Here is a 15,514-nt window from a genome sequence, read left to right as displayed (position 1 = left end):
TAACAGGGATACAGGTGGAACCATTGCAACAATGAGATGTACAAGTCATTATGTCGAAAAACGAACTTTCCAACTTTGGTGGGGGGGGAGGAGGATTCGGTGAGGGGTGGGGGGAAGGATGGGAAGGGGAAACAAAGGAGGAGGCTACAATGCTTGATAAGAAATGTACTCACTATCTTGCCCATGTAATTGTAAACCCTCTGCACAGTATTTTCACAATAAAAAAAAAAAAAAAGACTAAGAGGTTTCCCCGCCCCCCTTCAGTACTAGGGATGGAACCCAGGATCTTGTGCAAAGGTTCTTCCATTGAGGTATGTCTCTAACCCTTGAATTTCTGAGATAAGTTCTGGTTGTGTATCTCAAAAGTGGGCCTAGTACTCTCAATCCTCCTGCTTTTGCCTCCTGAGTGTGAAGATTACAGGTGTGCAGACCAGGCACTCTTGCTTTAATTACATAAACTGGGCCAAATATGAGAACATTATAAAAAAGTGTAATAGTCCAAAGTTTTGCAAGGTGGTAGCCTGTGGGCTACATCTGGACTGAAGACATTTTCTTTGGCCTATGTAGAGTATTTTAAGAATTGGATCAAGTAGCCAACTAAAATGACACAAAAATCTGGATTCCTGGATTCTCTCAAAAACCAGAAAAGATTTGACAGCTTATATTGGTAGACATTCCTGCCTGGCAATGATAAGACTTCAAGAATAATACGCTGTAAGATGCACCTCAAAAAAGGCATTCAGTTCCCAGATTCCCCGCAAACATCATATTGTCTCCCAGAACTGGATGCCTTCATCACGGCCAAGTCAATTCTCCAGAGTCCCGCCCCCTCCTCACCCCATGTGAGGAGGTAGATTTTTAAAGGAAAAAAAAAAGTTTTTTGTTTTGTTTTGAGACAGAGTCTCTCTGCGTACTCCAGGCAAGCCTAGCACTCCCATAGAGTCCAGGTTACAATCCTCTTACCCCAAACTCGAGCGCCAGGATTACAGGAGTGAACCATGGTGTTCGGTAAGGAAGCAGTTTTGAATAGGCCCTTGAGAGATGGATACTGCTATTGGGCTGCCTCACTTCCTAGAGTGGAACTTCAACTAATTTGATCCCCTTTTTCTTTCTTTTTTTTGGGGGGGGGTCCGGTTGTGGGGCCTGAACTCTGGGCGCTGCCCCTCAGCTCTTCAGCTCAAGGCCAGCGCTCGACCACTTGAGCCACAGCGCCACTTCCGGTTTTTTTTTTCTTATGTGGTGCTGAGGAATCGAACCCAGGGTCTCAGGCATGCAAGGCAAGCGCTCTACCACTGAGCCACCTTCCCAGCCCTTGATCGCCTTTTTCTGATGTCACCTGCTTCCTGTACTTGGAACCAGGCCAGCATAACATTTCTGCCATCGGCATTTTCTGTTCTTTGGAACTGAGACACTTTGAGTTCCCATTTAGCCTCTCTCTGCCATTCACCTGAGGAATAAAGCTGGAGAGCTGGACAATTTACCTCCCTGCTCAGCTGATGCTTCTGCAAAAAGGAGTTGACAGCAGAACTTTCCACATGGCTTAGGGTTGTGAGGAATAAAAGGCCACGGTAGAAAGTTGTCAGCACCTAGTGTTACAATTAACTTTAATAGCACTGTTTGAACCCCAGGAATCGGCAAACATTTTCTATAGAAGGCCAGATAGCAAGTATTTTAGGGTCTGTGTCAGCTAGTCTCTGTCGCCATACAGTGTGAAAATGGCAAGAAACCTTTGTAAACAACCGAGTATGGCTAAGAAAACATTATTTGCAACAACTCTATTTGTAAACAACTGGGTGTGGCTAATAAAACTATTTGCAAAGACAGGCTACAAGCTACATTTGGTATATGGGCCTTGATTTTCCTAGTCTTCTACTGTTTTCATAGCCAAACAATGTAATGATATTCACAACAATAGATGTCTTCAAAGGGCACCAGGAGGCACCTGATCATGGGATTCATAAGGTCAGTCCTAGACCAAAAGCCATCCTGACTTGTATAGAAGGCTCTTCCCAATCTATAATCCATAATGCATTGAGACATTAACCCAAATGTTATTTCTTTCAAAGTGACTTCCCAGACATTCCCAAGATGACCAGATACTCTGTCATCGACACCTGTGTTTTCCTTTCATCACTCTGACCTTACCACAGAATAGATCCTTTAAGAAAATAATTTGATTAAATATGCATTCTCTCCAAGCTCCGGGGCAGGATCTGCTTGGATTTCCACTTGGTTCTTCCAGGGCCCATCACTGGGCTTCGACATATAAGGCTATGTTACTTTAGAGGTGTTGAGGTAAAGACTCCTGGCCTCTGAAATGTGAGAAAGACACCCCTACTGGGCTCCGAGGAGTCCTTTTAATTTTATGACACAGGTGCACCATATTACTATTGACATGTAATAGTCAACTAGTAATTTGGCTCTAAGTTACTAGAGTCTCACATAAAGAGTAGGTCAGTATATAATCAAAGTCCCAAATTTCAAGTCAAGTATATTCTACAGTTACAGAAAGTTATCAGGAGGCACCCATGAACAGCACCTGTTGATGAAATTGGGGAGAGCTTCATTTCAATCCTGGGTCTGAGTCTCACTTATATGTGACTCAGGTAAGTTACTTAACCTCCTGGTTCAGCCCCATCATTATAAGAGATGGATTTATCCTTACAGAATATCTTCAAGGACTATATATTCTATTATATTTAATTTACATATTAGTACACATACAATGCCTGACCCATAACAGTTACTCTACGAATGGAAAATGTGTTGAGATTGCCTTCACTGAAAACACTGTGGATGAAATTAGATGGTTTTGGAAAAGAGAAAACTGAAGTTTCTCTCTGGCTTGTGCACACATAGAGAAGGGAGAGGAGACTATTCTAGCAGGAAGTATGAACATGATTCCAACACTAAGATGTATGGAGATAGTTTAATACCCATTTTAGACAAACCAAACAAATTGCTTCTTTTCCTTTTTCTAAAATTAGTTTTGGTTGGTCATGGGGCTTGAACTCAGAGCCTGGGTTCTGTCTCTGAGCTGTTTTTGCTTAAGGCAAATGCTCTACCACTTTGAACCACAGCACCCCTTCTGGTTTTCTGGTGGCTAATTGGAGATAAGAATATCACAGACGTTCCTGCTGGAGTTGGCTTCAAACCTGTTCACATCTCAGCCTCCTGAGTAGCTAGGATTACAGGTGTGAGCCACAGGTATCCCACACAAAATGCTTCTTGTTCCTTGAAATAGAAGCTAAGCTCTATGAGAACGGAAAATGTCTGCCTCCCTACTAGTCACTGTTTATTATTTTATCTCTAGCTCAAACAACTGAACACACAGTAGGCATTCCATAAACACTTCTGGATGAATGGAACAAGCCACAATAAGCACCAGATGTTAGCAGAAATTACAATCCCATTTCACCAAGATTGCTACCTTTGGATAAACCTTATGTTAGGCCAATATAAGTACCCCTAGGTTCTCTGAATTTTAGGAAAGAGTGTGGGAATAAAGGTGAGGTCCAGCTAGGAATCCTGAATATGAAGCCTCATTTCTGCAGAACCACTGGCCTTCTGATCCCTATCTTCTCATCTAAATAAAGTCCACACTCTCCATTAGTGATTTCATAATTATTTTTGTAAGTATTGTTCTTTAGGGACACCATCATTGGTGTAAGATAACACTGATATGACCTGCCCTGAACATGCTAATGTGATACAACTATTTTAAGAGAGCAGTCCCTTCCCCAAAGTAGTTGACCAAAATGTTGTATTAGGGGGCCTTGGGTTCTATCTAGATCTACATCAAACACTTGTTAGCTCTGAGTATGTATATAAGATGTGAACATTCTAGTTTTAGGATGTACATCTGTGAAATATAGGGAGATAGAACCATTGTGTTCAATCTTGTATATTCTATTCTACTCCATTCTATTCTATGTCGATCAAAATATCCATGCAAATTAGACTTGAACCTCAACAGAACAAAAAAGAACTTAAGGTAATCTTCTGGATTAGTTTACCAACAATACCAAAGGACTGCAGACAAGTTCACCTAAACCAAAAACCAGAGGGATCCATTTCACCAAGAGTAGGCCATTACTCCAGACAGTAGCAGGTCTGAGAAACATTATTGGTGACCTTCACTTCTTGACCTTTGTCTTCTACCATCAACCTCTTTACCTCATAATGCAAGTTTCTGACCAGCTAAAGTTGGTAGTCACAGTACTCAACACCTAGGATGAGTACCTTTTAGAAAAGCCTAAAAATGTTATATGAGTGAGGACATTTGTATTCCCTGATACAATATGTTACCAATTTGCTTTATTTCTTTTTTTTTTATATGTTAGTTTCAACTTCTAAATTTTTAGCGTGGATATCTATCAAGTTACAATAAAGTGTATTAAAATTACATTTTAAATACATTCAGTATAAAAACATCTTTTTCATCTCACATTAGAATGTCCCTTACAACTTGCTTTATTTCTAATGGTATTCTGAACAGAACTCCAACTGGATAATAGCAAGCAAAGGGAAAACAATATTCTGTCAAAACTGCTTCCATCTAACATTCCATAGAGAGCCTAAGGCAACCTGGTGACAACCAGCTCAGTGGTGACTTGGCCTGTTATCTCTGTAGCATCCAAGCCTCCTGAGGAGGGGTAATGCAACAACACACACACATATACACTTAATGCCTGTATGTATATATGTATATGAACATATATTATCTTTGTATTTTCTCCAGACTTGAGGTACATTGCAAATAAAATTATATATGTGTATGTATGTAAGATGTACAGTGTGATGATTTGATATATTTTGAAATGTTCAGTAACACCTCTGAACTCACATAGTTACCATGGAAGGGAGGAGTCAATGAGAACATATAAGATCTATTCTTTAACAAATTCCAAACATATAATACAGTGTAATTTACTAACCAACGAGCTGTGAGATCCCAGACTTGATCTATAACTGAAAGTTAGGGAGTAATCCACTCCCTCCCTATAGCCCCCACAGCTTATATAAACATATTTTTAAAGGTATTTCCTCCTAAAAAAAAGAATACATGGAATTATTGAGCTTAAATTATGTGCACTCAGTTCTTTGTCTCCAGTTATACTGTGTTCTTTTGTGCTGGTGAAACAACATGTGCTTTAATTAGCAAATATCTGTAAATAATTTACTTGCTTTTCAAACACAACAGAACAATGGGGTCAGTTTTCACATACATTCACCAAGCATGCATCCTGGATCTTAAACCAGACTCTTCTATTGTTCAATAACTATATCAAGCTGTCTTTCTTCTCACTGCCCTCTTTGGTGGGGGCTTGGGCATGGGGGGGAGGTGGGGACGGGATGAGGTAGGAGAAACTGGAAACTCAAAGTTCTGGTAACAACATCCCATTTTGCAAGCCCCCAGAAAGCAAGCACAGAGGTCTGCGCAGCCTAGGCCATTACCGACTTTTGCCATTGCAAACCCTGGCACCTTCTCCCAGAAATAAGGGAGTGTGCTCAGGGCGAAGGGCATCACCGTGCTGGCCAAGAATGTGGGTACTCTTCTCATTTCTTTGCCTCCAAACCCCTACGACATAATCTAAAAGAAAACCCAGAAAACACAATTTTTGAGACCTATGAATCACTGAGCCTCCTCTAGGCGCTGTAGGGTTAAAACTGGGCTCCTCGTATGCAGTAAAAGAAAGATGTTAAATCAAATGAGAATGACTGTTCTAGGACTGGAGGCACTATTATTTTGAATAAGATTGAAAAGGCCAGAAAAAGCAATTCAAAAACATTTCAATTATGTATTTCCCAGAACTACATCTTTGAGCAACTAATGCAAATGTTACCACCACAATAAAACTTCTTCCCACATAAAAGCATATAAAACAGGTTGAACAGCATATACTTTATATATCATATGCATATTTTGACTATTAATAAAAAATTCAAAAATCTATGTATGCTTTACTCTCCTAAGCAATACAGTAATTATGATTAAGGGACAAGCAGCACAAAAAAAGAGGCAATTTATCTTACTCGTGCTCAGGAATACTATTGTGTAACTAAGCAACTAAAGACAAAATATGGTCTAATTAATTCACTCCTATGCTTATTTAAAAGACACAATTAGAACATTTTTATTTTCCAGCTTGCACAGTAGCTCAACATGCTTGAGGGTGTAGAAAGCAAAGCCTATTATTCTCAAAGACAAGAGTTTAATGTTTAGTGCCACTGATCAGGCTTTGTAGCTCAACGTAAAGAAAAGGGGGTGTTGCATGGCCCTGTGTGTTCGGAGTCATGAGAAAAAAGGGGAGATGGTGTTTATGGGGTCACTAGATTAACTAGCAACATGTGGCCTCTGCCACCTATTTTTCTTACTGGGGCACAAGGATTGGAGATGGGACTACGCCGTCGAGGGTCTTGTGCCCAAGGATATCTGCCCCTGTGTCTGTACACAGCCCCAAAGTGCCTAAAGAAAATTCACATGATTAAACCAGCCATCTTAGTCTGCGTGATAAATGTCAAATATCCATCTTTAACGCTGCTAACAGTGCATCTCATTTTAAAAGCAGAATTAATTTACACAAGTGTGTGCTGGAGATGGATGTCATTAGCATGATTCTAAAGCACCCTTTCAATCATTATCATCCTCTGCATGTTTGAAATGTGTTGTCGATATTGATGCTGCCAGTCCTGCATGGGAGTGAGGCACTCTGAAGGCCAAAGCCCAAGTTCTAATCTCCAGTGAGACAGAAAGGGTAACTAACAATAACAGTAATGGCCTGGAAATATTTATCCTTGCACAAGGGCACAGGAGCAGATTCTGTTAGGAACACAGGAATCCATGACTACACCTCTGAGAGGCAAATGCATCCTTAAGCCAGCAATCGATAAATTTGCTTTAAATTTCTTTAAAAGCCAAGCCAACGAAGGAATCATTAGCTACAATATTATTCTGAGGAGAAGATGGCAAATATCCAAACACTCTGGCTATAAAAAAAAATGACAAGCAAATGCATTTGATTTGAGCAATTATATTCTGGATATTGGTTAAAACTAGACTTTGATAAATGAGCTGGAGTCATGTATCACTAGGTGCCACTATGAACAATGGTGTGCTTTATTAATAATTAATAGCTAAGTATTTACATGTGTGGACTCTTGTACTTCATAAAAAAATAACATTTCCTTAGCATGTGCCTGACAATCTAAATGTCAAGAGAGGTTTTAATTGCTTACAATTTTGAGTCTATTAAACTAGCTAAGACTGTTAGGCTGAAATATACTGTGGTTTCTATGAATAAACCAATCAAAATTCAGGTGAGTAGTGACTCTTTGCAGAAGTCTACATTTCACAGGTTGCCACCCCCAAAGCCTTGCATTTTAGTAATCTGATTGCTAGTAAATGGAAAAGTAATCATAAAGATGGTGCCTGCCCACTCACTCCCCAATAATTGGTTCATTTGCTTGGTGAGGTGTACTAAAAGCACTAGTTCACATGTTTTCACATACCATGGTACAAAAAGGATAAGCATTTTTGAAGAGAAAGAAAAGTGTGTGAGGGGTGGTAGGGCAAGTCCACAGGCAAGTGACTCATCATTGGCCCTCTGGCAGAAAGCAACTGGGCTAAACTTCAAGAAGACAGACTGTGGGCAAAAAGATATTTAACTATATTGGGCAGGCATTCAGTACTCACTGACTACTCTGGGGCCATAGGTAAACGGAGCAAGGCAAAGCAAAAGAAATCAAAAAGAAGTCAGGTAACTTTGCTATAAGGCAGGAAACAAGGCTGTGAATCAACCTCTGAGGAATTATGGGATTTTATTCTACTATGTCAATTGTAAGCTTTGAACATATACATATATATGTATATATATACATACACACATATATCTCACTTGTATTGTCAGCACACTTTACATACACATTACATAGCATCTGATATTGTTTTGCCCTTTTAAACATGTGTTGATGTCATCTCTTTTATTAAGATTGATAAACTTCTTAAGAAAAAGGGCCAAATCACCAACTGTTTTGCATCTATCTCTTTACCTAGCAGCATGCTGAACACACCATTAGCACTCAACAAGTAGCTTTTTTGTTTTTATTAATTCAAGATAGGCAGCATTAGTATTCACTAGTGTTTGGATTTAGCCACCAAAATATATTTCAATATATATTTTGCTCATTCTCAAATTTTAACATCCTAGATATCATACTGAAATAATATTTTGTATATATAAATGTCAGTGACATAATACTTTGTATTTCCTCTAATTTTTTTTAGGTTCTGGATCTCAAACTCAGGGCTTGAGCTTTATAACTCAAGGCTGATGCTCTACCACTTGAGCCACAATTCCATTTCTAGATTTTTGCTGGTTAACTGGAGATAAGATTCCTCATGGACTTTCCTGCCTTTGATGACTTCAAACCTTTATCTTCCTCCTCAGCCTCCTGTGTAGCTAGTATTACAGGGCATAGCCACTGGTGCCTGGATATTTTCTTTATTATTAATACTGCTCTAAACCCAAGGTAGAAAGCTACAATTCAATGGCAGAGCTTGTGCTCAGCATGTGTGTCATGGGTTCAATCCCTCCCCCAAAGGGGGATGAAGAGGAGGAACAGAAAGAGCCAGAAGAGTTAGGTGGGAGGGGGGAAGGAAAGAAACAGGTACACAATCATGAACCTTTTTTCAGATCACCTCTATGGGCCAAAGGTCAGCAAACATTTTCTGTATTCAGTCCACATAGTAATCATTGCCACTTTACTGGTCATATGTTAATGATCAAAAACTACTAACTCTGCTGCTGTAGCGTAAGAGCTATAAACAATGCACAAACAAATGAGTGTGGCTACATTCCAATAAAACTTTATTTACAGAAACAGACTTCAGCCTAGATTTGGCCCTGAAGGCCTTAGTTGGCTAACCTTTGTCACCATTTAATGAATTCTGTGTCATTCTTTCATTCTTATCCTAGTTCTGTAAACCTTGTCAGGCAGAGGGTAAAAATGAGTTTTAAATGTTTACTACCACTACATAATCATGCATACAATTGCAACTGTTGAGTTCTTACAGGTTAGATGTCAAAGCTTTTTCATTCTTAGCATGAATCATTATCCCCACATAATAGAGATCACTAAATCCATTGTACAGATAAAGAAACTGAGGTTCAGAAAAGTTAAAGCCAAGTCCAAAATCAGCGAGTCAGTTAAGGTGTCTCAAAAATCTCAACTTATGGATACAAACTAAAAACCAACTATATGAAAGAGATATGCAAGGTTAAGCCAGCACATCCTAGAGTCCAAAACCAGTCTGGCTGAGCCTAGATATGATCAACTCAAGTAATTTAAAAAATATCCTGCTGATCCAGTTGTCAACATACCTCAGCAGCAAAATTTAAATTCTTCAGAAGCTATTTTGGTTACACAGATAAGCCCCAAATACAGAGGAACAACAGTCTAAGTTGAAGGAGCAAACTAACTCAGCCACTATCCTCTCACAGGGAAAGCTTTCTTCAGTAAGTTCCAACTTCACTGAAAACAATAACAATAATAATGATGATAATGATAATGATGATGATGATGATGGTGGTGGTGGTAAAGCCAATCCATCATTGATGAAGTATATACTGCGAGTCAACTTCTGTTGTGTGCACTTTTCATGTATGAACTCATTTAATCTTTAAACTCACTGAAGAAAATATTGTATTTCCATTTTACAGATGAGAAAACTGAGGTCTGGAGGAAGATTTGACTTACCCCAAATCATACAACTAGTTCAAAATGTTTAAAACTTAGAATCCTGAACTCAATCCCAGAGATTTCAACTGAGTTACTCTCAATGACTGCAAGAATATGGTTTTTTAAAATCAACCTTTAACTGGATGGTTATTTATGGTTTATAATGGATGGCATATTGGTGATAAGTTAAATCATGGTAGAGTTAGGTGGTTATAAGTAACTGTTACTAGAAATCTTGAATGCATGCTAGAATCTGTGACACCCAATAATGTCGGCTCTTGACTCCTTGACATTATTAGTCTCAGCCATCCAGTCACTGTTCCAGATGACCAGCAAACCACTGGGTATAAGCCAGACCCTTGCTGGTTGGGCTAAATTCCAAGCTTGCTCATCCATCTATTTTAAGAGAGTATATGGCCAATAGATTAAGCGGTTGGCAATTTGAAAATGAATGTAATCGGATGTGACCCAGTAACAGAACCAATTACTTGCCTACTTTGCCATTTTCCTTCTCTGAAGAGCTACTGGCTCCATGTGGCAACTGGGTAATTACTACAGACACTTAACTCCTTGCACGTGGACCTGCTACTCACTTGCATGGTCGTTTAAGACATAAACTACTTCCACATAGATATAAAAGTTATTATGCTTCAGTATTGTTTATAAAGATAACAGGGTGTGGAACAACGACTACTATAATCATAACTCCCTTATATTTATTTAAGCACTTTACATTATAACACACATTTACCTATATAATGCCTCTTGATATTCACAACAATTCAGTCATGCTTAGGATTGTTCCCATTTTACAGCTGAAGACACTGAGGCTCAAATAATTTAGGATTGTTTAAGGTCAAGTAAGCTCATTCAAAATAAACTTCTTTATGGAACATTTGTTGCCCTTGCCAGCACAGGAAATAGATGATGTTGGTAGTGTATATAAGCATACAAATCACTACCATGAGCATGAAGACTATTTAAGACTAATCAACATTAATGCATCGTTAATGATTATTTAAATAATATTAAAATAATATTAAAGTATTTCTAGTATACAATTGCCTAGAAGTTTATGGACTAAGAATGGTTATTTTACTACCTAAATATCTGTTGACCTTTGGCAAAGCGGATTACACAAGGGGCTGTCCACCTCAGTTCATGCTTCTAGAATCAAAATGTGATTAATTCAGACTCTAATTTCCAAGATAGATTTCATTGGGTTTGGGGTAGAAACAACCTTAAAGTTAAAAGAGGGATGGGTGCTTCCTAACACATAACCTTTCCAAGTCTATGTCCCTATCTGTGAGATGGGGATACAAAATCCTGCCTTCCTCATCCTCCTACAATGATTGCGAGGATCAATGAGAAAATAATTCAAAAAAAAAAACCTTCTGCAAATCATGGCAAACCACACAGGGACGCTATTTCTAAACTTGGACAATGATCATTTTCCTGCTTTTAGAACTGACGTCTTTTACATTTCAAGAAATCATAAAAAAAAAAAAAGGGCAGAATGAGTCTTATAAAAACCAAAAAAAGCATACTGAGTCCTGGCTGTCCTTTTGAGATGGATGCTGATGTCAGCTCAATCAAGAAATTATTAACCTCCATTTGCTTACTTAAAATACACTGCATTGGCTGATTAAATATGCTGAATATTTTCTCCAAGAAACACTGCATATCACGGAGAAACCTTTCTGTTTCAGTTCCACATTGCAAACGCATCATTCAGAACTCTTTAAAAATCAATACTAAAAAATTATTTCAATGTACATAAACAAGTTAATGGAGAGAGTGAAAACAAAGCAAATTTCTTAATGAGAGGGCCCTGTCACCCCCTGTAGGTGCCAACGGTAAAGGCTGGTTTCTGGTACCTCCAGAGGAGAGGGCTGCTGCTCTTCTGCTAATGAATGACTAACTTAGGCCAGGGGGAAATGACATCACCAGAGTGGAAAACCGATCTGCATTGGGAAACTTTCTACCTGCTTTACATTTGTCATAATTATTTTGCACAATGCAGCCTGTATTTGCATAATTTTGAGGCGTGTCATTATCTCAATTGAAAATTGTTTTAATATGGCTGAATAATTCACAATGACATCAGCCAAAGTCCTAATGAAATATACAAGTATAATCATACAGCTAATTACCAGCCGTGTTAGCATTAAAAAACAAATCATGCATAATATTAGACGATGTATATGCAGCTGAGGATTATAAATAGAGCCATCTCCCTCCCCCAAGCCCCTGGAGTTTACTTTTAAATGGCAAGATTAATTTTCCCAGGTATGGCTCATGGCAGTGACGAAATGTACAGATCGTTACAATGGTTCACTTCCAATTCCCCGTAATGAACAATTAAAAAGAGATCGTGTATTTAAAAATATATCTATGCACTGTTCATAGTTCTAGCAGATACAATCTCCGGCGAACATAGCTTTTATTCTTAAATCAGAATGGGACCAACAAAAATTAAACTGGACCCAGTGGGGGTCAACACGGGGTCTGTAGGGGAAAAAAAAACCATATTCCCATTTCAATTTTCCAAAAAAAAAAGTGACCACAAAATATCCCATAAAATACTGAATAATTTCCTCCTGGGTTTAGTCAGAAGTCTATTAGGCACCAGCTCTTTTCTGGATATTTAATCCTTCCCTTTTCCAGATCACAGGCCATGTTGAAGTAATAAATTTGAAAAGCAAATAATAAGAAATCGGGAGGAGGAGGGGAAGGTGGGGGGGGGGAGGAAGACAGCTGCGCAGGAAAGTTGGGTCGGGGGAGGGGGCCCAGCGAGACCTTGGGAAGGGGAAAGAGCTCAACCTGTTGGTAGGCTGCAGGATTTTTCACAGTATTTCCAAACAACACCTTTGTACAATCGCAGGCGGTCGTTGGGAAATATGAATGTTTAAAACCCAAAGCTGCCCGGTGAGGGAGGGAGCGGGAGGTGGAGAGGGGGGAAGCAGGGAGGGAGGGAGGGAGGGAGGAGGGGGAGAGGGCGGGGGAGGGGTGTGTGCGGGGGAGGTGGGAGGGGCTTATTTCCGAAAAGGCAGATTCGAGGGCGAGCATTTTTGACGAACTCCAGTAATTAACAGGCAGAAACCTGACGGGTAATAGGATCCCGGGGAGCGGGAGTGAGCTGGCGGAGGCCAAAAGTGCCCTCAACTCCACCAGATCCAGAAATGCTGCAAAGACTGGCAGCTCCTAGCACCAGGATGAGTTCAAGGGGGGTGGGGTGGGGTGGGGGGGTGATCATTCATTTAACAAAAAGATCCTCAGACCTACCTCGAAAGCTCGCGAGCCTGGCACCGAGCTAGCTGCCCTCAAAAAGTCTGAGTTTGGTTCCCCGGCTCTCGCCTTGGCAACACAAAAGCCTAACCAGGCAGCGGGGCGCCCTCCCTCTTCCGCTGCGCCCTGGGCACCGACTCCCCAAAATAGTCCGTCCCCCCCAGCCCCTACCCTCCACCTCTCAACCACCATCACCCACAGTGGGTACCACGGCGCTGAGGTCGGACGGCTGACATGGGGTACGCGCAGAACTGAGGGTCACACAAGAGACCGACACAGCCCGAGGGGAGGAGGCTGCCCGGGAGCCCGGTGACAGCGGGCTCACCTCCGCCGTCCTCCCCGGGAGCGCGGCGAGCGCCCCCGCGGCCGCCCAGAAACGTGCCGGGAGGCTGGGTCCCTCCCCGCCCTCCCCCGGAGCGCAGTCTGGGCACCCGGGACCCGGACCCGCAGGGCAGTGGGCGAGGGAGCTCACACACACCCCTCGGCCCTCCCTCCGTGTCCCTTACTCCCCACCCCGTCCCACACACCCTTAAAAAAAAGATCGCGCCGGGAGACGTCCACTTTGCGTGGAGTAATTGAAAACTAGAACATCAAATGGCTTGGTGGGGCGGGGAGGGGGGGGGACGGGAAGGAGGGGGAGTGGGCGAGAGATAGTTGTTAATGCTTAACGTGTTTGTGCCGGTTACACGACCGCTTTGAAATCCGCCCGGGCAGATCTGCAAGTTATTTGAATGTATTATTCCAGTACCTGTCATTTATCACTTTATTCAACACGTCTTTGCCAACTCAATAGCTTTTGATCTCATTCTGCCTCCATTTCGTAATTTCCGCCCTCTTTAAACATATCAAATACTTACTTTAAAAAAAAAACGTGAACAATATCGAAACCCACCGAAAGAAAACCTAGCCAGCCCCGACCAAGCCAGACATGAAGGTGAATTTTCAAAAGGCAAAAAAATCACATACACACACACACACACACACACACACACACACACACACACACATATAGCATGTGATGTTCAAGCAGCAGTAAGAGACCGATCACACGCGCGCGCGCGCGCGCACACACACACACACACACACACACCCTTGAACAAAATCCTTCTCGAACAAGTTATCTGATCTTGACTAAAATCAGTTGGATCCTCTTTGTAAAGCTGACAGCCAAACTCTGACAATGGCAAAATACTCGAGCCCCAGCTAGTGGCGCTACCCCTTTAAAAAAAAAAAAAAAGGAGTCGATCCAGCTCGCCTGCAGAAGTGAATACAGTATTTTCAAGCTTGCCCAGTAATAAGCATTACTAGGGGAGAAAAATAAGAAGAAGAAAGAAAGAAGAAAGGGAGAGACCGGTTTACCACCTCGCCATGGTCGCTATTTCTGCCCTGGGGAGTGTCTTCGGGAAGGAAATAAAGTTTAGAGCTGGATAAAAGTTGCCGGCTGGTCCGTTCTTCCCATAACAGCTGGAGCTCCGCGATGCAAATCGGATCCTTTGGCGTACATCTTACAAAGAAAAAGTCGCCAAGGGACAAAATTCTTGGTCTGCCTTCAAGGTGGAATTGAAAAGCCTTGTAGAAAATGTAAGGTCCGTGCAAGCCACACGGTGAGCCGACCCACTGCAGGGGGGGAAAAAGGCACCAAATAAATAATGTAGCCAGGAGAATACAAACATCTCTTCCCAGACAGATTTACACACAGACATCCACACTCAATGCAGACGAACCCACAGATATATAACACAGGGTGGGTGGGTGGGTGTGGGGGGGGATCGTAAGAGCTCACAACATTTCTGCCTCCCTTAAAATAAAATAAAATAATATTTAAAAACAAACCCACTCCGGGTTCCCCTTCCCAGACCTCCCCCACCCCACCTCCCCTCCAGAGGCGGCAAAATTACATTATGTATGTATGATCAGTGCAAGGGTTTTTTTTTTAAACAATAAAAATTATTTGGGGGGGATGTAGAGGGCAAAAGTTTGGTGAAAAGTTTGTGGGGGGTGTGGGTGGGTGTAAAGGTGTGGGTGAGTTGGGGGGGGCTGGGGGGCGCGGGGGGGTGCTGGGAGCGGAGGAGCGGAGGAGAGCGAAATACCTGGAGTGAGTTGGGCTCCATCTCGACGTTCTGAATTGATTGAACTCAACATTCTCTCCAAACTTGTTGGCTTGAATGGATTGCATCAGGTCCTGGCAGGGAAAAACATTCTCTGCTTTCAGCAAGCGTAAGGTCTCAATATAAAACTGAGCTCTTGACTCGCTTTCGGCACGAAAATGATTGAAAATATGTCCTAATATTTCTCTGACGACTCAATTTTTAGCTCCTGTCAAAACTAGGTGGGTTTCTTTCCAAAGAAGGGTTGATCAAATTCATAATCGGGAGAAAGGCTCCGTCCGATCTCGGCGGGAAGCGAATGGATCAAGGCATAAAACAGACAAGAAGACCTATAAAAAATAAAATCCAACATAAAACTGTCTAAACATAAGATCTCT

At 41.3% G+C, this 15,514-nt stretch overlaps 1 protein-coding gene across 1 annotated transcript in view; it reads right to left on the bottom strand.

The window, feature by feature from the left end:
* Positions 1 to 15,150, bottom strand: part of Arid5b (AT rich interactive domain 5B (MRF1-like)) — a 182,275-nt gene extending 167,125 nt beyond the window's left edge. Inside the window, exons 1-2 of the mRNA XM_013017164.1 lie at positions 15,120 to 15,150; positions 14,392 to 14,646 (exon numbers count right to left, since the gene is read on the bottom strand). Coding sequence (XP_012872618.1) covers positions 14,392 to 14,646; positions 15,120 to 15,140 — 276 coding nt within the window. The 5' untranslated portion in view covers positions 15,141 to 15,150. The remainder of the gene's footprint in view (positions 1 to 14,391; positions 14,647 to 15,119) is intronic.
* Positions 15,151 to 15,514: the final 364 nt, after the last annotated feature.

The sequence above is a fragment of the Dipodomys ordii genome, unplaced genomic scaffold (assembly GCF_000151885.1).
Source record: "Dipodomys ordii isolate 6190 unplaced genomic scaffold, Dord_2.0 Scaffold34, whole genome shotgun sequence".
Classification (NCBI taxonomy): domain Eukaryota; kingdom Metazoa; phylum Chordata; class Mammalia; order Rodentia; family Heteromyidae; genus Dipodomys; species Dipodomys ordii.
The sequence above is the reverse complement of the archived record's forward strand: the minus strand, read 5'-3'. Positions and strand labels throughout refer to the sequence as shown.